General features: G+C 46.7%; 1 protein-coding gene across 6 annotated transcripts in view; it reads right to left on the reverse strand.

Annotated features, from left to right (window-relative positions):
- Positions 1–6,742: 6,742 nt before the first annotated feature.
- MICU1 (mitochondrial calcium uptake 1) overlaps positions 6,743–22,995 on the reverse strand; it is a 250,752-nt gene continuing 234,499 nt past the window's right edge. For all 6 annotated transcript variants that reach the window (XM_038743822.1, XM_038743821.1, XM_038743820.1 and 3 more), the window contains 2 exons: positions 13,485–13,574; positions 6,743–7,850 (listed from right to left, as the gene is read on the reverse strand). In XM_038743822.1, coding sequence (XP_038599750.1) covers positions 7,690–7,850; positions 13,485–13,574 — 251 coding nt within the window. In that variant the 3' untranslated portion in view covers positions 6,743–7,689. The remainder of the gene's footprint in view (positions 7,851–13,484; positions 13,575–22,995) is intronic.

Below are 22,995 nucleotides of genomic sequence, written 5' to 3' on the forward strand. Positions count from 1 at the left end.
AGCACCTGTATATATGTATATATGTTTGTACGGATTTATTACTCTATTTATTTTACTTGTACATATCTATTCTATTTATTTTATTTTGTTATGTTTTGTTTTGTTCTCTGTCTCCTCCTTCTAGACTGTGAGCCCACTGTTGGGTAGGGACCGTCTCTATGTGTTGCCAACTTGTACTTCCCAAGCGCTTAGTCCAGTGCTCAGCACACAGTAAGCGCTCAATAACTACAATTGATTGATTGATTCTAGGAGCTCAAAACACTAAGCCTTTTCAACTGCATTTAAAGGGCTTCTGAAAACCATTGTAGCCAGAGTTGCGGCCCCTGAATTTCTTGCACATAGAGCTCTTAGGCGCTTGCTTCCTTTTCTAGTCTGGTCTCAGCCACCTCTGCCTGACTGCATTGGCCCAGAGGCCTGAGGCGGTTTGGGTGGAGGGAAAGAAGCAGCGTGGCTCAGTGGAAAGAGCCCGGGCTTGGGAGCCAGAGGTCATGGGTTCGAATCCCAGCTCTGCCACTTGTCAGCTGGGTGACTTGGGGCAAGTCACTTCACTTCTCTGGGCCTCAGTTCCCTCATCTGGAAAATGGGGATTAAGACTGTGAGCCCCGCCGTGGGACAACCCGATCACCTTGTATCCCCCCCCAACACTTAGAACAGTGCTTCGCACATAGTAAGCGCTTAACAAATGCCATCATTATATAAGACATCACACCCTGCCAGGGAGGAGGAAGGGAGAGGGCAGCTCAAAGCTTGGTCTAAGAGGGGGCCATGTTTCATCTGCCACCAGGACTTTAGAGAGGAGTGTCAACAGATCAGCAGAGAATTATAATAACACAGTGCTTACTATGTGCCAGACACTATACTAAGTGCTGGGGTATATACAAATCAATCAATCAATCATATTTGTTGAGTGCTTACTGTGTGCAGAGCACTGTACTAAGCGCTTGGGAAGTCCAAGTTGGCAACATATAGAGACAGTCCCTACCCAACAGTGGGCTCACAGTCTAGAAGGGGGAGACGGAGAACAAAACCAAACATACTAACAAACTAGTGAATGTACAGTCCACCAGACACTAGTGCTTTGCCCATAGTAAAGCACTTAAAAAATGCCATTATTATTATACTAAGTGCTGGGGTAGATACAAACTAATGTTGGCAACAGTCCATGTCCCACATAGGGCTCCCAGTCTTAATCCTCATTTTACAGTCCACCAGACACTAGTGCTTTGCACATAGTAAAGCACTTAAAAAATGCCATTATTATTATACTAAGTGCCGGGGTAGATACAAACTAATGTTGGCTACAGTCCACGTCCCACATAGGGCTCCCAGTCTTAATCCTCATTTTACAGATGAAGTAACTGAGGCACAGAGAAGTGAAGAAACTTGCTCAAGTTCACCCAGCAGACAAGTGCCTGCCAGAGTCGGGATTAGAACCCAGGACCTCTGGTTCGCAGGCCTGTGCTCTTCCTACTACACCACACTGCTTCTCTGTTTCCTTGGTTGTTTCACCGGGGGTGGGACCCACAGGCCGGTGGAGTTTCTGGAGAATTTGAGTAGAAGTGTCTCCAGATTATCCTTTTTCCTATCCAACATCCAGTGCCAATCAATCAATCAATCGTATTTATTGAGCGCTTACTGTGTGCACAGCACTGTACTAAGCGCCTGGGAAGTACAAGGTGGCAACATATAGAGATGGTCCCTACCCAACAGCGGGCTCACAGTCTAGAAGTGGGAGACAGAGAAAAAAACAAAACATATGAACAGAATAAAATAAATTGAATAAGTATGGACAAGCAAAATAGAGTAATAAATACGTACAAACATATCAATCAATCGTGGGAGCTTAGCTATTGGACCAGCTACAGGCTGAGCCGGCTGGATCCCATTCATTTGGAGTCAGAGGTCACGGGTTCAAATCCCAGCTCTGCCAATTGTCAGCTGTGTGACTTTGGGCAAGTCACTTACTTCTCTGGGCCTCAGTTCCCTCATCTGGAAAATGGGGATGAAGACTGTGAGCCTCTTGTGGGACAACCTGATCACCTTGTATCCCCCTAGCACTTAGAACAGTGCTTTGCACATAGTAAGCGCTTAACAAATACCATCATTATTATTATTATTAATCTTCCAGACTGTGAGCCCCACGTGGGACAACCTGATCACCTTGTATCCCCCTAGCACTTAAAACAGTGCTTTGCACATAGTAAGCGCTTAACAAATACCATTATTATTATTATTAATCTTTTAGACTGTGAGCCCGCTGTTGGGTAGGGACCGTCTCTATATGTTGCCAACTTGTACTTCCCAAGCGCTTAGTCCAGTGCTCTGCACACAGTAAGTGCTCAATAAATACGACTGATTGACTGATTGATTGATCAGACCCCAACCATGTCGCACCCGGGGCTCATAATCTTTCTTCCCCTCATTTTACGGGTGAGGAAACAGGCTCAGCCCACTCCAGTGACTTGTCCAAGGTCACCCAGCAGGTCAATCAATCAATCAGTCGTATTTATTGAGAAGCAGCATGGCCTGCTGGAAAAAACATGGGCCTGGGAATCAGAGGACCTGGGTTCTAATCCTGGCTTTGTCAATTGCTTGCTGTGTGACCTTGGGTAAGTCACTTAAGTTCCCTATATTTCAGCTTCCTCAACTGAAAATGGGGATTCAATACCTGTTCTCCCTCTTACCACTGTGAGCCCCATGTGAGCCCACTGTTGGGTAGGGACTGTCTCTATATGTTGCCAATTTGTACTTCCCAAGCGCTTAGTACAGTGCTCCGCACATAGTAAGCGCTCAATAAATACGATTATGATGATGATGATGTGGGACAGGGACTGTGTCCGACCTAATTGACTCGTCATCATCATCATCATCATCAATCGTACTTATTGAGCGCTTACTATGTGCAGAGCACTGTACTACGCACTTGGGAAGTACAAATTGGCAACATATTGGCACATTGGCAACATGGACTCGAACCTAGCCCAGTACTTAGACGCATAGTAAGCGCTTAATAAGTACCATACAACAAACAACCCGAAGAAAGGGCACGGCAGGAGAATCAGGAGACCTGGGTTTTACTTCTGGATCCGCAAGGAAAAAATACCTGTTGGGGCTCCGCCATCAGTGGCAAAGGTTTCTGACTGAACAACTGTGAGCTCACGCTGGGCAGGGAATGGCACTGCTTATTGTTGTATTGCACTCTCCCAAGCGCTTAGTACAGTGCTCTGCACTTGTTAAGTGCTTAATTCATTCATCCAATCGTATTTATTGAGCGCTTACTGTGTGCAGAGCACTGTACTAAGCCCTTGGGAAGTACAAGTTGGCAACATATAGAGAATGAATGAATCAGAAGGTCATGGCTTCTGATCCCGGCTCTGCCACTTGTCTAGCCCACAACAGGCTCACGGTCTAGAAGGGGGAGACGGATAAAAAACAAAATATGATTGAACGAAGGAATGAAGAACCGCCTGGGGCTTTCTGAGAGGGGGACACGGCCAAGCAGGCGTCCTGAAAATTAGTGGAAATTTAGTGGAAAATGAATTAGAAAATCAGCACAGCAGGCAAAGACCTCAGCGGCTACCAAGGCAACTGTCTGCTGGGTTCCGGCAAGGTGGCAGAGCATCGACGCAGTCCTGGAGTTCACTTTGGCCTGCACGCAAACAACCTTTGTGGGTGGCAGCCGGCCCGCCTACTTACTCATCACCCTCTGGGCACCAGCAGGAATGCCACTATTCCTATTTATTTATTTATTTTATCTATTTATTTATTTATTTTACTTGTACATATCTATCCTATTTATTTTATTTTGTTAGTACGTTTGGTTTTGTTCTCTGTCTCCCCCTTTTAGACTGTGAGCCCACTGTTGGGTAGGGACTGTCTCTATGTGTTGCCAATTTGTACTTCCCAAGCGCTTAGTACAGTGCTCTGCACATAGTAAGCGCTCAATAAATACGATTGATGATGATGATGCCACTGCCAGGGAGGAGGGTGAGGGCCACGGCGCACATCACCATCGCTGAAATCCATTCCTTGTGCGTGTGCTCAGCCTCCAAGTGTCAGGAGGTGGAAGAGGCCATCACGGCCCTGATGATCATCATCATTACAATTATGTTAAGTGCTTACTCTGTGCCAAGCACTATTCCGAGCACTGGAGTAGAGACAAGGTAATCAGGTTGGACACAGTCCCTGTCCCACACGGGGCTCACAGTCTTCATCCCCATTTTACAGATGAGGGAACTGAGGCACAGAAAAGTGAAGTGACTTGGCCCAAGGCCATACAACAGACAAGTGGCAGAGCCGGGATTAGAAGCCATGACCTGCTGATTCCCAGGCCTGCGCTCTATCCCACTACACCATGCACACAGGAAGCGCTCAATAAATACGATTGAATGAATGAATTTATTACTGTATTTTACTTGTACATATTCCTTCTATTTATTTTATTTTGTTAATTTGTTTTGTTGTCCGTCTCCCCCTTCTAGACTGTGAGCCCGCTGTTGGGTAGGGACGTCTCTATATGTTGTCAACTTGTACTTCCCAAGCGCTTAGTCCAGTGCTCTGCACACAGTAAGCGCTCAATAAATACGATTGAATGAATGAATGAATGAACCATGCTCATCCTCACCATTACCCGCCTCTGGGACGAAGGTGGCACTCTGTGAGGATCACGGGAAGGGAAATTTGTTTTAGGAGGTCATCCCCGCCAAGCCTCTCTGGGTTCACAGGCCGAGGAAGCTGTAACTCATTCATCTGAGATGCAGTGTGGCCTAGTGGACAGAGCACAGGCCTGGGAAAGAGAAGGATCTGCGTTCTAATCCTGACTCCCCCACTTGTCTGCTGTGTGACCTTGGGCAAGGCACTTAACTTCTCTGGGCCTTGGTTTCCTACTCTGCAAAATGGGGATTAAGACTGTGAGCCCCATTTGGGACATGGACTGTGTCTAACCTGATTAGCTTGCATCTACCCCAGTGTTAAGTATAGTGCCTGGCACATAGCAAGCGCTTAACTATGTGCCAAGCACTGTTCTAAGCGCTGGGAGGTTACAAGGTGATCAAGTTGTCCCATGGGGGGCTCACAGTCTTAATCCCCGTTTTCCAGAGGTAACTGAGGCCCAGAGAAGTGAAGTGACTTGCCCAAAGTCACACAGCTGACAATTGGTGGAGCCGGGATTTGAACCCATAACCTGTGACTCCAAAGCCCGGGCTCTTTCCACTGAGCCACGCTGCTTCTCTAGTGTGACCTAGATGAAAGATGAAAGTGAAGCCCCCAATTTTAGGTAGGGATTCATTCACTCAATCATGTTTATCCCTTTATTTATTAAGGAATAAAACAACAGTGGGCAGGAGAGGCGGGGCACTCTGGGGGGAGAGCTCAGGCGATTGGAAAGGCTTTGGGGAAACTAGGTACCTGTTCCAGAAGATTCCAGAATGGTGATTTTCAGAAAAGGTTCAGGGGAAAGTGTCCTTTTTGAATCCCCAACATACCTCTGGGTTACTGGGGAGAAGCAGCGTGGCCTAGTGGAAAGAGGACGGGACCTGGGTTCTAATCCTGGCTTTGACACTGGTTTGTTGTGTGTGACCTTGGGCAAGTTGCTTCACTTCTTTGTGCCTAGGTTCCCTCATCTGCAAAATGGGGAGTCAATACCTATTGTCCCTCCTATTTAGACCGTGAGCCCCGTGTGGGACCTGATTCTCTTAATAATAATAATAATGGCATTTATTAAGTGCTTACTATGTGCAAAGCACTGTTCTAAGCGCTGGGGAGGTTACAAGGTGATCAGGTTGTCCCACAGGGCACTCACAGTCTGAATCCACAGTCTTCCCTCCTTCCTCTCCACCCCCCCCCGCCTTACCTCCTTCCCTTCCCCACAGCACCTGTATATATGTATATATGTTTGTACGGATTTATTACTCTATTTATTTATTTTACTTGTACACATCTATTCTATTTATTTTATTTTGTTAATATGTTTTGTTTTGTTCTCTGTCTCCCCCTTCTAGACTGTGAGCCCACTGTTGGGTAGGGACCGTCTCTAGATGTTGCCAACTTTTACTTCCCAAGCGCTTAGTACAGTGCTCTGCACACAGTAAGCGCTCAATAAATACGATTGATTAATCCCCATTTTCCAGATGAGGTAACTGAGGCACAGAGAAGTTAAATGACTTGCCCAAAGTCACACAGCAGGCAAGCGGCGGAGTCAGAATTAGAACCCACAACCTCTGACTCCAAAGCCCGTGCTCTTTCCACTGAGCCACGCAGCTTCTCTTGTTTTGTTTTGTTGTCTGCCTCCCTCTCTTTTATATACCCCAGTGCTTAGTACCACGCACGGCACGTAGTAAGTGTTTAAAAAATGCCACAATTATTATCATTTAGGTAATATTGTTCTTCCATTGTTGATGAGTAAGCAAAACCCACTCACTGGAATATGAATATCTTTAAGTGTTTCCCAAAAACACTAGGTGGTCAACTGGGGTTCCACAGAAGTTAAAGCAATCCCAAGGAGTTTCCACAGCTCTTAATTAAAAACCACTGAATTAGAGGCTCCTTCCGCAGCCTATTTCTGACCCTTTGTCAGTCCTCCTACGCTGAGAGACTGAAAGAGAGAATAATGTGCCTAAACTCCTAAGTTTCCTCTACACCTCTCATTAGTGTGAGGCTCTCCGCCTGCAAAAGACTGCTGATTCCCTACAGTCTAACAGATATAAGATTTGCAGTTACAAAGGTGACAGGAGACCCGGCGGGATTTTGTTGCAAACCAGTATAATTAAGACGATATTTTACAAATGTTCGTGAGCTCCGTCACACCGATTCAAGCCCAGGCCTCTGAATGGGAAAGCAACCCAGAGGGGGGGACTCCGATCTGAAACGTGCCCGCAAAAGACACCTCGTTCAGAGCTGCTTATTAAGTCAAGCGGCATGGAGGATTCAACTAGGCAAAGTGCAGGAGGAAAGGAAGGTGGTTTAAAAAAAAAAATATGAACCCGATGGGCTTAATTCTTGGGAAAGCTGGGCTTGGACCTAAACATCCCCCTGCATGTGCATGCAGGTCTCCTGTTAGCTATTCTAATATCCCCACAAAACACATCCTTAGTTTGGCAGGCCCAACCAAAACCAGGGTAGCCCAAATCACCGACTCACTCCGGCCTGCCAGAGTCTTCGAACAAAGCTCTCTTAAAAACACAAGATGAAGTGAAGGCGGCGGGCGATGGGTTAGTTTTCACAAGGAAGCTGACAGCACCTGGCCAAAAAAGCCAACCTGAGTTGGGCTACCAACCCCCACCCTTTTTATGAAATGTTCGTGCCTTCCTCCCTTCATTCTGGAGCCCAATCTGACCCTCACCCCCCGGCAGATCTTGATTTTGCACATATCCAGGGATGGGACGCAGAAAGCGGCTACCCTACGGACCCCTAATTACTTTGGGTCAGCTTTTCCTAGAGGTGGAAAAGAGTTAGAAACCAGAGGGAGGTGAGAGCCATTTCAGCTGAGTGCTGGGCCTGAGGGAAAAGGGAGAGGAGGGAGCGGTAGTGTCCCTCCCTCTTGGGAGGCGGTGGCAGGGAAGGTATCAATTTTTCTGGTGGCCACAGGCTTGAGGCCCATCGGGGGGTCCATCTGTAGATCCTCGGCAGGCTGCCACTTCGAGGGCCTGTGGAAGGGGGAGGAGGGTGGGCAGAGCCGTCTACCATGTCCCCTTACGGCCTGGGCACAGCGAAGTCCCAGGCGGTGTCCTGAGCGCACTTCCACATGGCCCGCATGAGCCGGGTGAAACCCATGTCCTTGGGCTTCTCCAGGCCTCTCATCAGCCGCTGCTTCATGATGGACACGAACTCCTTGTTGCTCAGCTCCCCGTTCCCTACGAGGAAACACAGACACCCATGGACCGAAGGCTGAAAAGGGTAGGAAGAGCCCCAGCCTGAGGGAGTTAAACAGCAGTGTTGACTGATTTAGGGCCCAGAAGTGATTCACGGGTGCTGACCTTCCTTTGTGTCCTAACCCCACTTCTGGGAACTCCAAGCCTTTGGGACTTTGGGGCTCTAAAGAACCGAGGGGTGTTGGAGTAGTCTGCTGCCTGGACCAGCCTCCCACCAAGTCCCGATCACCTTTTAAAACATTAGGAAAGTTGGGTAATAGTAATGTTGATATTTGTTAAGCGCTTACTATGTGCCAAGCACTGTTCTAGGTGCTGGGGTAGATACAAGGTGATCAGGTTGTCCCATGTGGGGCTCCCAGTATTAATCCCCATTTTACAGTTGAGGTAACTGAGGCCCAGAGAAGTTAAGTGACTTGCCCAAAGTCACACAGCTGATAAGTGGCGGAGCCGGGATTAGAACTCACAACCTCTGAGTCCCAGAGCTTGGGCTCTTTCCCCTGAGCCATGCTGCTTCTCTTCCACCACTGGACTGAAAACTCCTGGAGGGCAGGGAACATGTCTACTAACGCCGTGCTTAGTACGACACTCTGCACGCAGCAAGTGCTCAATGAATACCATTGTTTGACTGATTGACTGAGGCAGTTTGTGATGGGATTCACTTCCTGGAGCAGGAAGAAGTTGGGCGATTACGCCCTCCACGTACTTTTTCATGGATATATTTTTTACAGTTCATATTTTCTCTTCACATAGTAAATGCTAAATAAATACCATTGATTGATTGATAATTGAATTTCCTATCATTCTCTCCAGCACTTAGGACAAAGCTTTGCCTTTATGCGCATAATAAATGTAATAAAAATACCGATACTAAAAAAAAAAACTAAGAAGGCTTCACACTTTTAACTCTGATTCAGGAGTAGAAATGACTTCTATCCCTTTGATTTGGTGGTTCCCCTCCTGCTGATCGAAAATGCCCAAATTACCTTCTGTTTAACTGAAAGGGCTGCTACCTGCTTCATTCGTTCCTCCTCCAAAAATATGGACGCGGGCAGGGGACGTGGCTACCAACTGTGTTACGTTGCACTCTCCCAAGTGCTCAGTACAGTGCTCTGCACACAGTAAGCGCTCAACAAATAACGATTACTTGATGGATAGAGGAGCCATGGTTCTGCAGCTGCCCGGTGTGCAATGGGATAACTGGAGCTTCCATCTTACTTTCTAGCAGTTCTACAGATCATGTCTTACTTATCCCACCAAGTGACCTCCTGGTGGTGACCTGATAATAATAATTGTAATAATTAGGGTATTTTTAAGTGCTTACTATATGCCAAGCACTGTTCTAAAGCCCTGGGGTAGCTATATGTTAATCAGGTGCCAACCAGCCTGCCCGCGGAGACTGTACCGTTGTTCCTGGCTGCTAGACTGGCTGCCTTTCAAGGTTACCGAGCTTCATACGTCCACCTTGGGGATTGAGGTTATCTCAGGTTAATAGTCTGAACAAAACCATGACTCTGATCGGCCCTCCTGAGGAGCGGTTGTTTCCGAATCGTTCGGTTGCCCTACGCGGACACTTGTATCATCAGCCCCACCCTGGAAGTCTGCTTTCTGCTTATTTCGTGATGGTCACCACCGTCATTTTTCTGGTCTGCTCCAACAGCCCCAGAGGGAAATTTTACAGGGAGGGAGTTGCTCTTGTCAGTCAAAAATGCCTCGCTTGGGAGAGAGCAGGACTCACCCCAGAGGCCACAATTTCAGAAGTATTAAAAGCATTTATTCAGCACCCTCTGGATGCAGCGCTTGGGAAATATGAACAAGTGAGCGACACATTCTCTACCCACATGGAGCTAACAAGTCTAATGGAAATGATAATGGTGGTATTTACTGAGCACCGACTATGTGCCACTTTGCTAAGCGCTGGGGTAGATCTAAGATAAGATCGGACACAGTCCTGTCTTATTCTAAGAGGGGGGAAGGACAGGTATTAAATGCCGTTTTACAGATGAGGAAACAATCAGTCAGTTATTGAGCACAGTTATTGTGCAGATCCTGTTCTAACCACTTGAGATAAGTACAATAAAGATATTAGACTTCATCCCTGTTCTCAGGGATCTGACAATCTGACACGGAGGGAGACAGGAAAACAAATTAAAATCGAGTATGTCTGTATGTGCTTTGAAGTAGGAAGAGAAAGGACAGTGAGTATTCAGGTTTTTGGGCAATGGGGAAGTGCTGAAGTGACAGGAGGGAAGGAAATTAGAGAAGCAGTGTGGCCTACTGGAGATAGCATGGGCCTGGAGTCAAAGAACCTGGGTTCTAATCTTGACTCTGTCACTTGCCTATTGTGTGACGATGGGCAAGTCACTTAACTTCTCTGCATCTCAGTTTCGTCTGAAAAAATTGGGATTTAATACCTGTTTTCCCTCCTAGTTAGACTGTGAGGCCCATATGGGACAGAGACTTTGTCCAATCTGATTGGTTTATAACTCTCCAGTGCTTCACACGGTGCTCGGCACAGAGTAAGCGCTTAACTAATACTTCATTATTATTATTATTTTTATTAATTGGGTAGGAAGATGAAAAATTACTTGGGGAAAGCTTCCTGGAGGAGGTGTGATTTCAGAAGGGCACTGAAGATAGGGAGAGCAGTGGTCTATAGGATGTGAGGGGGAAGGGAGTTCCAGGTAGAAGGGACAGGCCAAGCAAGCAGCAAGCAAGCCGAACTGGAAAAAAAGCCTAAATCTTCTGCCTCCCAGTTCATTCATTCAATCGTATTTATTGAGCGCTTACTGTGTGCAGAGCACTGTACTAAGCGCTTGGGAAGTACAAGTTGGCAACATATAGAGACGGCACCTACCCGTGGGGGCTCACAGTCTAGAAGGGGGAGACAGACAAGACAAGACAAAACATATTAACAAAATAGAATAAATAGAATAGTAAATATATACAAGTAAAATACATAGAGTGATAAATCTGTACAAACATATATACAGGTGCTGTGGGGAGGGGAAGGAGGTAAGGCGGGGGGGATGGGGAGGGAGAGGAAGGAGGGGGCTCAGTGTGGGAAGGCCTCCTGGAGGAGGTGAGCTCTCAGTAGGGCTTTGAAGGGAGGAAGAGAGCTAGCTTGGCGGATGTGCGGAGGGAGGGCATTCCAGGCCAGGGGGAGGACGTGGGCTCCATGCTTTTCCCATTAAATAACCCTGTCTCCTCTGCTAATTCTCTCCAACACACCTCTAAGTCCCGTTAGAACAAAAATTTACAGAACATCATCACTGCACTGATGAAGCCCATTGTTAGCATGCTTACAGATTACTGTGGCACTCAGCAGGCCTTTAAAACTCTCTATATGTTGCCGGTTTGTACTTCCCAAGCGCTTAGTGCGGTGCTCTGCACATAGTAAGCGCTCAATAAATATGATTGAATTAATGAATGAATGCTGTGTGACTTTGGGAAAGTCACTTCGCTTCTCTGGGCCTCATTCACCTCATCTGCCCCATGTGGAGCCCACTGTTGGGTAGGGACCGTCTCTCTATGTTACCAACTTGTACTTCCCAAGCGCTTAGTACAGTGCTCTGCACACAGTAAGCGCTCAATAAATACAATTGAATGAATGAATTAAAACCCCCTCCGGCCCAAATACTTCCTTAACCCCACTTTCGCCCCTCTGGACCACAGAAGCAATAAGCTGCAAGGAACCAAAACTGTTGGAAGTCCACCATGACTTCTAAGCCCTAACTGCTAATTTTCTCTCCCTGTCAGTGTTGCTAGGGTGATGAGATTGATCTTGATTTTCTCCAGAAATAACAGGCCCGTGGCTGCCAGAAAATGAACGCCACACCATCCCTTCGCAGCTCGAAAGGAAACTCGGCCACGGTGGTGAGAGAGCCCTCGGAAGCATCGAGGGTGACATCAATAACGCTTTAATGGAGAACGATGAGCGCTCGATACTGACTGTGGGCCCCCGGCAACCCTGGGCAGATCAGTGTGGGGACCAAATGGACAACACCACTGTGTAATAGAGAACGCTGCGGCCGAGGCACAGACCCCTGGAGCTGAAACCTCATTAACGGGTGGCACCGAGGAGCTCAGCGGTAGAAGGCCCGATTCGGCTCGGCAGGGCTATTTAGCAGAAGCCCTCTAGACTATAAGTGTGTCTTTAGACTGTAAGCCCACCTCCAGACTGTAATTTTTAGACTTTAGACTGTACGATCACCTCTGGACTGTAAACTCCCCTCTAGACTATGCTTATCACTAGACTATTAGCTCATCACTAGAATGTAAGCTCACCTCTAGACTGTAAGATCATTATGGGCAGGGAACGTACCTGCTTATTCTCTTGTACTGTATTCGTTCATTCATTCAATCGCATTTATTGAGCACTTACTGTGTGCACAGCACTGTACTAAGCGCTTGGGAAGTACAAGTCGGCAACATATAGAGACGGTCCCTACCCAACAACGGGCTCACAGTCTAGAAGGGGGAGACAGACAACGAAACAAAACATGTGGACAGGTGTCAAGTCACCAGAATAAATAAAAATGCTTAAAATAGTGCTCTTAACATAGGAAGTGCTCAGTAAACACCATATATGTATATTCCTGTATATATGTTTGTATGTATTTATTACTCTATTTTATTTGTACATGTTTATTCTATTTATTTTTTGTTAATATGTTTTGTTTTGTTCTCTGTCTCCCCCTTCTAGACTGTGAGCCCACTGTCAGGTAGGGACCGTCTCTACGTGTTGCCAACTTATACTTCCCAAACGCTTAGTATAGTGCTCTGCACACAGTAAGCGCTCAATAAATAGGATTGAATGAATGAATGAATGAATTGATTGAAGGGGAAATCGGAATCCATGCGTGTCAGACCATCCAAATGGATCTCGGAGGCAAAGGAAGATTGGTCTGTTCTAAACTAACTTTCTGCCTGTCAACTGAAAATTCTCAGGGCTCCAAATTCAAGCAGCAAACCTGGTTCATATTTCCTCTTTCATCTCAATTACTGTGGCAATAAATTATCCTGGGCCTACATGCCCGGGTCTGCAAGAAAATAGGGGCTGCAGACAAATTTTCTTCTTTTTTCTTTTATGGTATTTGTTCAGGGCTTACTGTGTGCCAGGGACTGTTCTACAAGCTAACCAGGTTGGACGTAGCCCCTTTCCCACATGAGGCTTATCCCTATTTTACAGATAAGGGAACTGAGGCACCGAGAGTTAAGACACTTGCCCAAGTTCACCTGGCAGACAAGTGATGGAGCCGGGAATAGATAAGTTTAATTGTTACTTTGGAGAAACATCTTTCTTCAGGCTACCAATGCTGACTAAATGCACCATCCTATTGAGGGTAAGACTGTACTCCTCTAGACTGGGCAGGGAACGTGTCTACTAACTCTGTAACTTCCAAGTGCTTAGTCCAATGCTCTGCACACAGTAAGTGCTCAATAATTACCATTGACTGATTGATCTTGGCAGTGTTGGGGAAAGTATGGTGGCCACTGGGCAGGATGGATGATTTTTCAAACAACGCCAGTCTCATTTAGGCCATACAGATCACATTCTCAGTGTTATGTGGGAGCTGCGAAACCGAGGTTCTCACAAAGCCCAGTCCAGCTACTCACCATCACAGTCGAAGAGGGCAAACACCACATCACACACGTGGTCCGACAGTTCTACCTTGGCCACGGTCCGGGCCACTTGCTGCATTGTCGCTGAAAGAGGATAAGGAAGAAAAATTGAAACAGCACCTTGTCAGCCTGATTCCTGATGCCCAGAAGTTTTTGCATTGAGACTTGCTATTCCTCTTTTGCCTGCTTTGAACACTGCCTCAGAGGTCTAACCAGAAAAGTCAGGTTTTTTTTAAAGGCTAACATCCCCAATAAGAGAAGAAGGTTGGCGTGGTGGATCGGGCATGGGCCTGGGAATCAGAACGTCATGGGTTCTAATCCCGGCTCTGCCACTTGCCAGCTGTGTGACCTCGGGCGAGGCACTTCACTTCTCTGGGCCTCAGTGATCTCATCTGCAAAATGGAGATTGAGAGTGTGAGTACTATGTGGGACTGCGACCAACCCACTTGGCTTGTATCCACCCTAGCGCTTAGTACAGTGGCCGGCACATAGTAAGTGCCCAACCCAGGCTTGGAGTTCAGATCAGTAGAGGGCAAATTTCCCAGCCCTGTTTCCTGCCTGTACTTATTCAAAAGAGGTAGTGCATCAGGGCTCTTACCCGCTGAAGCCTCTTTAGGAGACCCCCCAAATCTAATAATAATAATCATAATGATGGTATTAAGTGCTTACTTTGTGCCAGGAACTATGCTAATCCACCCTTAGCTGGCAAAATAGGTGAATTGCTGAGCTTTTCATCCAAATAGTAAGCTCGTTATGGGCAGAGAAAGTGTCAGCTAATTCTGTTGCATTGTACTCTCCCAAGCGCTTAGTGCAGTGCTCTGCACATAGAAAGCGCTCAATAAATATGATTGATTGATTGGGGCAGGGAGGAGGGGCCATCAGAAGAAATCAAACTGACTGTTAAATTTCATCATGCACGATATACATCATCTGCTAGCGATGTACTTAAAACAGTGCTCTGCTCACAGTAATGCTCAATAAATACCATTGATTGACTATTTGAGTGATCTCTCAGGCCCAAGCCACAAAGGGATACATAGAGGCAGTAGGCTCTAGACTCTAAGCTCCTTGTGGGCAGGGAATGTGCCTACTGACTCTAGTGTACTGAACTCTCCCAAGCACTTATTACAATACTCTGCACACTGTAAGCACTCAATAAATATCACTGATTGATACAGAGAGACCCTGGTGAACCGGGTTTCCCCGAGTTTCTTCAATTTAGGTCCTTTCCCTAGTCCAAGCTACCTCCTCCATGATGCTTTCCCAGATTAGCCCCACTCAGTTCCAGGCATTCCATCCTCAGATACAGAGAAACTGTTTGTATTTTTGTGGTTTTTATCTGTCTCTTTCCTTTTATGCTTTAGATCTCTTTATGGGCTTGTCCAGTCTCTCTCCCCTGCCCCATCAGACCAACTCTTCAAAAACATGGATTTTGCTACCTCCCTTTGTACGGAAGTGTCCTAAATTGGTCCTGAATGACCGGCTAGGCTACGTCTACATTGTGAGCCCCGCGTGGGATGGGGCTGCACCCGACTTGATTATCTTCTATCTATCCCAGGGCTTGGCACATAGTATGTGCTTAATAAATATCACCCATCATTATTATTACTGGGGTTCTATCCATCGGTTGGAGTGAAATAAAAGTCACCCAAATTCCTGAACCTCCTCCTTGTCACCAAAGACAGGGTACCAACGAATCTCGTGCATGCGTGCGCACATGTGTGTGTGTGTGTGTGTGTGTGTGTGTGTGTGTGTGTGTGTGCGCGCGTGTGTGTGTAGATGGGGTTGGGGGGTGTCTCCTTGTGATTCACACTTGCTGGTGTGACAGGCATCACTGCAGGGGCTGAATGGGCCAATAAAAGCTGACTCTTGGAGGCCTCCATCTCTCCGCCACCCCAGCAGGGTCTCCAAGATTCCCTGCCCTCCCTCCTTCCCAACTCAAGTCCCAAAGACACCATACCAAAGACACCATGATCCATCCCCTTCTGGCTAGTAGATGGATCCTGTGGCCACAAACAATTCCTCTCATTCATTCATTCAATCATTTACTGAGCACTTACTGTGTGCAAAGCACTGTACTAAGCACTTGGGAGAGTACGATACCATAATGAACAGTCAAGTTCCCCGCCCACAACGAGTACAGTCCAGAGAGGGAGACAGACATTAATATGAATAAATAAATTACAGATATCAAATACACGAGATGGCTGGGCAGTGGCTAGGGACCAACTGGCTCAATAGCTGATGGTGATTAAGAAAACAGGATGTGTTGAATGTCCTTCTGCACCTTTCCAGTCCCTTCTTTCTCCCTGTTGGGAAGCAGAGACCAGAGATGGTCCCAAATGGGAAGGCTGGGAGAGGTTCCAAAGTATTTCAGGTTGTCTGACAGTTCAGTATCAGGCTCTCGGGCACCAGCTACTGTGGGAAGATACTGACTGCCCCAGATCCAGGAAGAACAGGGCAGGGAAAGGAGGGCATTTTCTGTTGCAAAAATGGGGTTCTACAAACATGCTACTTTAAGGAAAAAACCCCAAACAAACCCATCCTATTGTGGATTAATCTGAAACAACAAGGATGCTTAATTGAAGTTGTTGGGGTCACAGTGAAATCTGCAGGATTAAATCATCATCAGCGGGTTGCCTTTTGTTCTTTCAGAAGGAAAGCCGAGAGAAGGGGGCATTGAAACCGGGGAGGAATTCTGTGCCCTTCAGAGCAGCTGACTGAGCTTTCCTCTGACGAGACATGCTGTGAATGGCCCAAATACCAAAAAGATGGAGGATCTGGAAGGTGAGTGCATCTGGAGCCTACTGATTTCACTACTGTTTTGTTGTGAGACCCTGGGCTAAGTACATTCTCCCTCTTTGAGATTGTTTCTCCTTGAGAAAATGGGGACATCTGTTACCATCCACTCCCATTCGTTCATTCATTCATTCATTCAATCATATTTACTAAGCGATTACCGTGTGCAGAACACTGTATTAAGCGCTTGGGGAAAGTACAATGCAACAATAGTGACACTCCCTGCCCACAATGAACTCACAGTCCAGAGGTGGGGAGACAGACATCAGTACAAATAAATACAATTACAGATGTATACATAAGTGCTGTGGGGCTAGTGCCGGGGAGGGCAGAGGGAGCAAGTCAGGGCAACGCAAAAGGATGTGGGAGATGAGGAAAAGTTGATCTTAGTCTGGGAAGGCCTCTGGAGGAGATGTGCCTTGAAGAGGGGGAGAGTAACTGTCTGTCGGATTTGAGGTGGGAGGGCGTTCCAGGCCAGAGGCAGGTCATGGGCCAGAGGTTGGTGGCAAGACAGGCGAGACTGAAGTGAGATAGGTGGGGGCAAAGTGATGGAGTACTTTAAAGCCAATGGTATGGAGTTTGTGTTTGATACGGAGGTGGATAGCAATCACTGGACATTTACCGGGGACAGGAAGAAAGGCCCTAAGAGGAGGAGATTTGTACTACTGCCACCTCAGAAATCTCAAGTGAGCATGAAGGCTGACAAGTGGATTTTGGGTTTTTTTGGTATGTTTGTTTTCTAAATCAATCAATCAATCAATCAATCATATTTATTGAGTGCTTACTGTGTGCAGAGCACTGTACTAAGCACTTGGGAAGTACAAGTTGGCAACATGTAGAGACGGCCCCTACCCAACAGTGGGCTCACAGTCTAGAAGGGGGAGACGGACAACAAAACCAAACATATTAACAAAATAAAATAAATAGAATAGATATGTACAAGGAAGATAAATAGAGTAATAAATATGTACAAACATATATACAGGTGCTGTGGGGAAGGGAAGGAGGTAAGGCGGGAGGGATGGAGAGGGGAAGGAGGGGGAGAGGAAGGAGGGGGCTCAGTCTGGGAAGGCCTCCTGGAGGAGGTGAGCTTTCAGGAGGGTCTTGAAGGGAGGAAGAGAGCTAGCTTGGTGGATGTGGGGAGGGAGGGCATTCCAGGCCAGGGAGATGACATGGGCCGGGGGTCGACGGTGGGACAGGTGAGAACGAGGCACGGTGAGGAGATTAGCGGCAGAGGAGTGGAGGGTGCGGGCTGGGCTGTAGGAGGAGAGAAGGGAGGTGAGGTAGGAGGGGGCGAGGTGATGGACAGCCTTGAAGCCCAGGGTGAGGAGTTTCTGCCTGACGCGCAGATTGATTGGTAGCCACTGGAGATTTTTGAGGAGGGGAGTAACATGCCCAGAGCGTTTCTGGACAAAGACAATCTGGGCAGCGGCGTGAATTGAAATGGGGAGAGACAAGAGGATGGGAGATCGGAGAGGACAAATACCAAATGGTATTTGTCAAGCACTTACTATGTGCCAGGCACTGTACTAAGTGCAGGGGCAGATACAAGCTAGCCAGGTTGGACATAGTCCATGTCCCACATGGGGCTCAAAATCTTCATCTCCATTTTGCATAGAAGGTAACTGGCACAGAGAAGTTTAGTGACTTTCCCACGGTCACCCAACAGACAAGTGACAGAGCTGGGATTAGAACCCAAGTCGTTTGACTCTCAGGCCCATGCTCTATCCACTAGGCAACACTACTGTTTCTTCATTATTTTTTATATTAATGTCTGTCTCCCCCTCTAGACTGTAAGCTCCCTGTGGGCACGGAATGTGTCTACTGACTAATGTATTGTACTCTCCCAAATGCTTAGTACAGTGCTCTGCACACAGTAAGTACTCAATAAATACAACTGATTGATTAATTGCTTCTGCCTGGATTCAGCCTCTTTTGTAGTTAATGACCTAACAGCTCCAAGGGAACAAAGTCAGTTGAAAAAAATCCCCCAGACCCTCCGAACCTCGTTTTCTCCCCATATCAATCAGGGGCCTCGAAGTTGGCTGAGGAAACCATTCCAAGGGCTCGTGAGTCATTCCGGTAGGAAGGCTGTTTACATGGAGTTCAGGGAGTATGAGTCAGGTCCCGCTTGGGCGAACAGCAGGACAGCCTCCCTGGGTGCCTAACCCCCTCCCACTTCTCCCCTAGTTTCCCCTCTGCCTCACTGTGGGGGAGCGCACCCCAAGGCAGCCTCCAAGTGCACAGTAGATCAAGCCCCGCCAAGTCACCACGACGCATCCAAGTTTTCAAGATTTTAGGGGGAAAAAAACCCCCCAGACAGCTCACTGCCACCTCATATCCACCATTCGTGAGCCCTTCAACGTCCGTACACCTTAGCGCAGCCTCCTCGGCATGAATCACGGATCCGAAAACGCGAACGCTTGACAGCTGTTGAGCCGCTGTGCCAGCGGGACCCGGGAAATGGGATGACGGTGGCTTTTAGTCACGCGTCAAGAACATGACAGCCGGCCTCTCATTCACGTCAACTTCAGACGTCAATGACTGGACGGATCTTAATGAAAGGACAGCGGTGGTGCCCATCCGCCTCCTTGTTCTTGGCCCTGCTTCAGGGGGCTTGGGGGATCGATCGCTAACAACGGATCCCCAAGCTCCCCCAGGCAATGCTACTGCTTGGGAGCAATGTGGGTTTCTCTAACTCTCTTAACAGGACCAGCCTGAGGGATGTCAATACAAAGCCGGGATAGAGAGCATGCCCAAAGTCTTTCCCTCTTTAAACTACTTGTGCAAGGGCAGAGCAGAGGATGATAGTCCTCTTTAAAGATATCTGGGGCCGCCCCAAGACAAGCCAGATGGAGGGAGAGAACCCAACTTGATGATAATGTTCTGGTTTTGGGTTTCAGAAGCTGCCACCATTTGGTCCCCCTCATTTCTGGAGAATCTGGGATGAAGTCTTCAGATTGCCAGTTGGTGGCCTGGTAACCCAGTCAGTACAATGCCCCAGAGTCACTCCGCCAGGTTCCTGAGATTTCTGAACCAGGGGCTGTGCTCTACGAAACCATCCATCAAGCCCACCAGCTAGTAGAAATGAAAGACTTCGACTCGAGCTGGGAAGCCGCACATCCCCAACTGTTTCCTCAGTTTGTTTTCTTTGGATAATGTACTCTGGATCCTAAGAGTTCCTGCGGCACTCGTTGACCCGGAAAAATGGGAAGACTTCTGCCAAGGAGAAGTAAACATCAACTCCAGCTGCATGTCAATGTGGGGAAGGACAGCATCAGTGTTTGAGCCTAACATTGCCGAAAGGGTGTTTCGGGACTGACTTCTCTTTGCTCTGGGAAAGTAATCACCTCACCTGAGCATTCACGGTTTAGAGGTCAACAGGGAGCAGATGTCTCCCTCTCTCTCTCTTCTCTTTGTCTCTCCCCTATGTTGTAAAGCAGAGGATAGAAGCAGATATATTTCCCTAGAATTGCCTCTGCTGCAAATTTGTTTCTTTGGCAGTTATCCCTCAGCTGGCCCAGTTTGGGCCCTTCTGCCTCTTTCTGGTGAGAAAATGTCAAAAAAGGTGAATTACCGGGTGAAGCATGGTCTAGTGGATAAAGCAAGAGCCTGGGAGTCAAAAGGATCTGAGTTCTAATCCCAACTCCACCAACTTGTCTGCTGGGTGACTTCACTTCTTAATGCCTCGGTTACCTCATGTGTAAAATGGGGATTCAATACTGCGCCCCATATATCTGATTACCTTGTACTGACCCCAGTGCTTAGAATAGTGTCTGGCACATGGTAAGTGCTTAACAAATCCTATTAAAAAAAAAAAGCTTCCATTGTAACTGTCTGGATTGCTACTGCACTGTTAATGTTGCCGACTTGTACTTCCCAAGCAGTTAGTACGGTGCTCTGCACACAGTAAGCGCTCAGTAAATGATTGAATGAATGTTTATGATATTTTTCCACTTCAGCCCAATAACTTAGTAATGAGAAGAAGTGTGCTCTAGTGGATAGAGCACAGGCCTCGAGTCTGAAGGACCTGTGTTCTAATCCTGGCTCTGCCACTTGTCTGCTGTGTGACCGAGGGTAAGTCACTTCACTTTTCTGTGCCTCAGTAACCTCATCTGTAAAATGGGGCTCAATACTGTGAGCCCCTTGTGGGACTAGGTCTGTGTCCAATCTGATTACCTTCTATCTATCCCAGCATTTAATACAGGGTCTGGCACATAGTAAAGGCTTAACAACTACCATAAAAAACCAGAACGAAATAAAAAACAGTATATTGCTCTACACACAATAAGCACTCAATATATACCACTGACTAAAATGGATCGATTGCTTATCATTTTCTAGTAAACTATCTTTGTAAGATGAGAACTTCTCATCTTGGGAGTCAGATCAATAGTGACACTTCTGGGTAATGTTCAGACTACAGGTTCTCAGCCACATATGCAGGGCTGAAAATGGAGTGTGTGTGTGGGGGGAATAAAATTTCAAATTTCAAAACCAATTTACGATTGACTCTACAATCACAGTTCATTTAAAAATTGGCTCAACTTTCAAAGTTTAGGCATTCTGAATGTCTAATCCTCATTTTAACAGAACGTGACTAATTCTCCCAGCATCTAAATCAGGAGCAAATTAGCAGCCTCGGCAAGAGGATTAACTCTTTCGGTTCAAGGAGCGATTTAGTACAGGGCCGTTTATACTGAGCACTCCCTGCTGAAATGCACTCAACAATGAGGGGAGCTGAACATGAAACAAGAAATACATCTATCCACTGGGATGTGTAGTTAAATTCACAGGGTGGACCAGGAAACCAGGGAGTTAGGAAGGGTTCTATATAGGAGGAGGGCTTTGAATAGGGCTTTAGAGAGGAAGGATGGGTTTATGAAGTAGAGTGGGGTGGACATCCCAAACAGGGGGATGACATAAACTCCTGCTTTGGGTGGTGGGTGAGAGAAGATGGTAGGAGAAGGGCAGGAGATGGTAAGGAGGTTGGCTTCGACAGAACGTAGAGCAGATAGTAGGAGAAGTCAGCTAGGAACCAAGTGGGGTGAGGGTGGCAGGTGGAGAGTTTGAATCCAATGGTCGGAATCCTTAGCTAGTGGCAGGGAACAACTGAAGGCTTCCACAGAGGAATTTGCTTGACTGGAATATGGGGGAATGAGGTGCGGTGGGAGACAGTGGGACTGAGTAGAGTCGGGTGGAGCCCAGGCGAATGGTACACAATCCTTTCGATTTGTTCCAAAGTCTTACCACGTCTTTTAGCTCTTCTTCAACTCCTCAGTCCCACAGCAGGTCACAGATTTGCCCATTTTCTTCAGCATCTTTCTATTTATAAGAAAGATCTGGCAGTTTCTTTTTTTTTTCTCCTTGAATAGCAATTATGAATCCCAGTGTGCAGCTATTCTCTTCCCTCCTTGGGGAATTTACTAAATCACAACACATTTGGGAGGAGTAATTCAAAGGAATCAATCTTCAGGGTTTCTATGTGAGTTTAAATTTGGGAGCTAAAACGAGTCTCTGAAAAGAACTACTCCTTAAAGCAAATATGATTTCTAACGTGTATCATGAAGCACTGCATTTTTTAAAAAAAAATCAGTACATTTTGCATTAATTGAATGACTGCACGATGACATTTACCTCCAATGCAATTCGAAGCACAAAAGCAGATTTTCAAAAGGTTTCAACTATTACATGGGGTGGGGTGGAGTGGGGAAGAGAGGAAGAAAGGGGAAAAAAGAGGGAGAGTGCTTTTTATTCCTCTGGACTTTAAGCTTGTGGTGGGCAGGGAACATGTCTAACAATTCTGTTGTATCGCAGTCTCCCAATCACTTAGTACAGTGCTCTGCTCATAGCAAATGCTCAATAGATACCACTGATGAAGATGATGGTGCCAAAGATCTGCAAGACCAATCACAATATTGTCACTTTTCCAAATGAGGCATTTGAATAAACCGGTCAATAAAGATGCCACTGGAATGAGTTGGAGTCTAAAACAGATGTCAAATTTCATAAAAATACACTAACTCACAACTCTCTTTCCTCTCTGGAATTTATCAACCTTGTTGCCACCTCAGACTTGTCATCTTGGTTGAATTTTTCCCCCATGAGTCTCCCTATTTCCACCCACATTTTTCTCCAACAAAGATGCTGGCGGTTGGACTGCCTCTTTTCAGCACACTCTTTGCTTTGAGATCCTGGGCTGGTTGTTTAAGTTCTCAGCTGCAAAGTGACGGGGTGAGGCTGGTGGAAAGAGTACAGGCTTAACTGTTAGTCGTGCGGTAGTTAATGAAATATGAACCAAATGAATATCAAGCATTGTACTCTCCCGAGTGCTTAGTACAGTGCTCTGTTCATAGTAAGCACTCAATAAATACCATGGATTGATTGACCAAAGGCTATCAGAATTAGAGAATCAATCAATCAGTGGTACTAATTCGGAAACCAACTTCAAAACCCCTCCCCAGCTGGGCAGCTTTGCTCAATTTTTAATCCATCAGAGGTATTATTAGGCATTTACTATGTGCATAGCACTGTTCTAAGCACTTCATTCAATCGTATTTATTGAGCGCTTACTGTGGCCAGAGCATTTTTATAAACGCTTGGGAGAGTACAATATAACAACAAGCAGACACATTCCCTGCCCACAGCGAGCTTACAGTCTAGAGGGAGAGCACCTGGGAGAGTATAGCAGAATTAGCAGAAACTT

Source organism: Tachyglossus aculeatus, chromosome 3, assembly GCF_015852505.1.
Source record: "Tachyglossus aculeatus isolate mTacAcu1 chromosome 3, mTacAcu1.pri, whole genome shotgun sequence".
In the NCBI taxonomy this organism is placed as follows: Eukaryota; Metazoa; Chordata; class Mammalia; order Monotremata; family Tachyglossidae; genus Tachyglossus; species Tachyglossus aculeatus.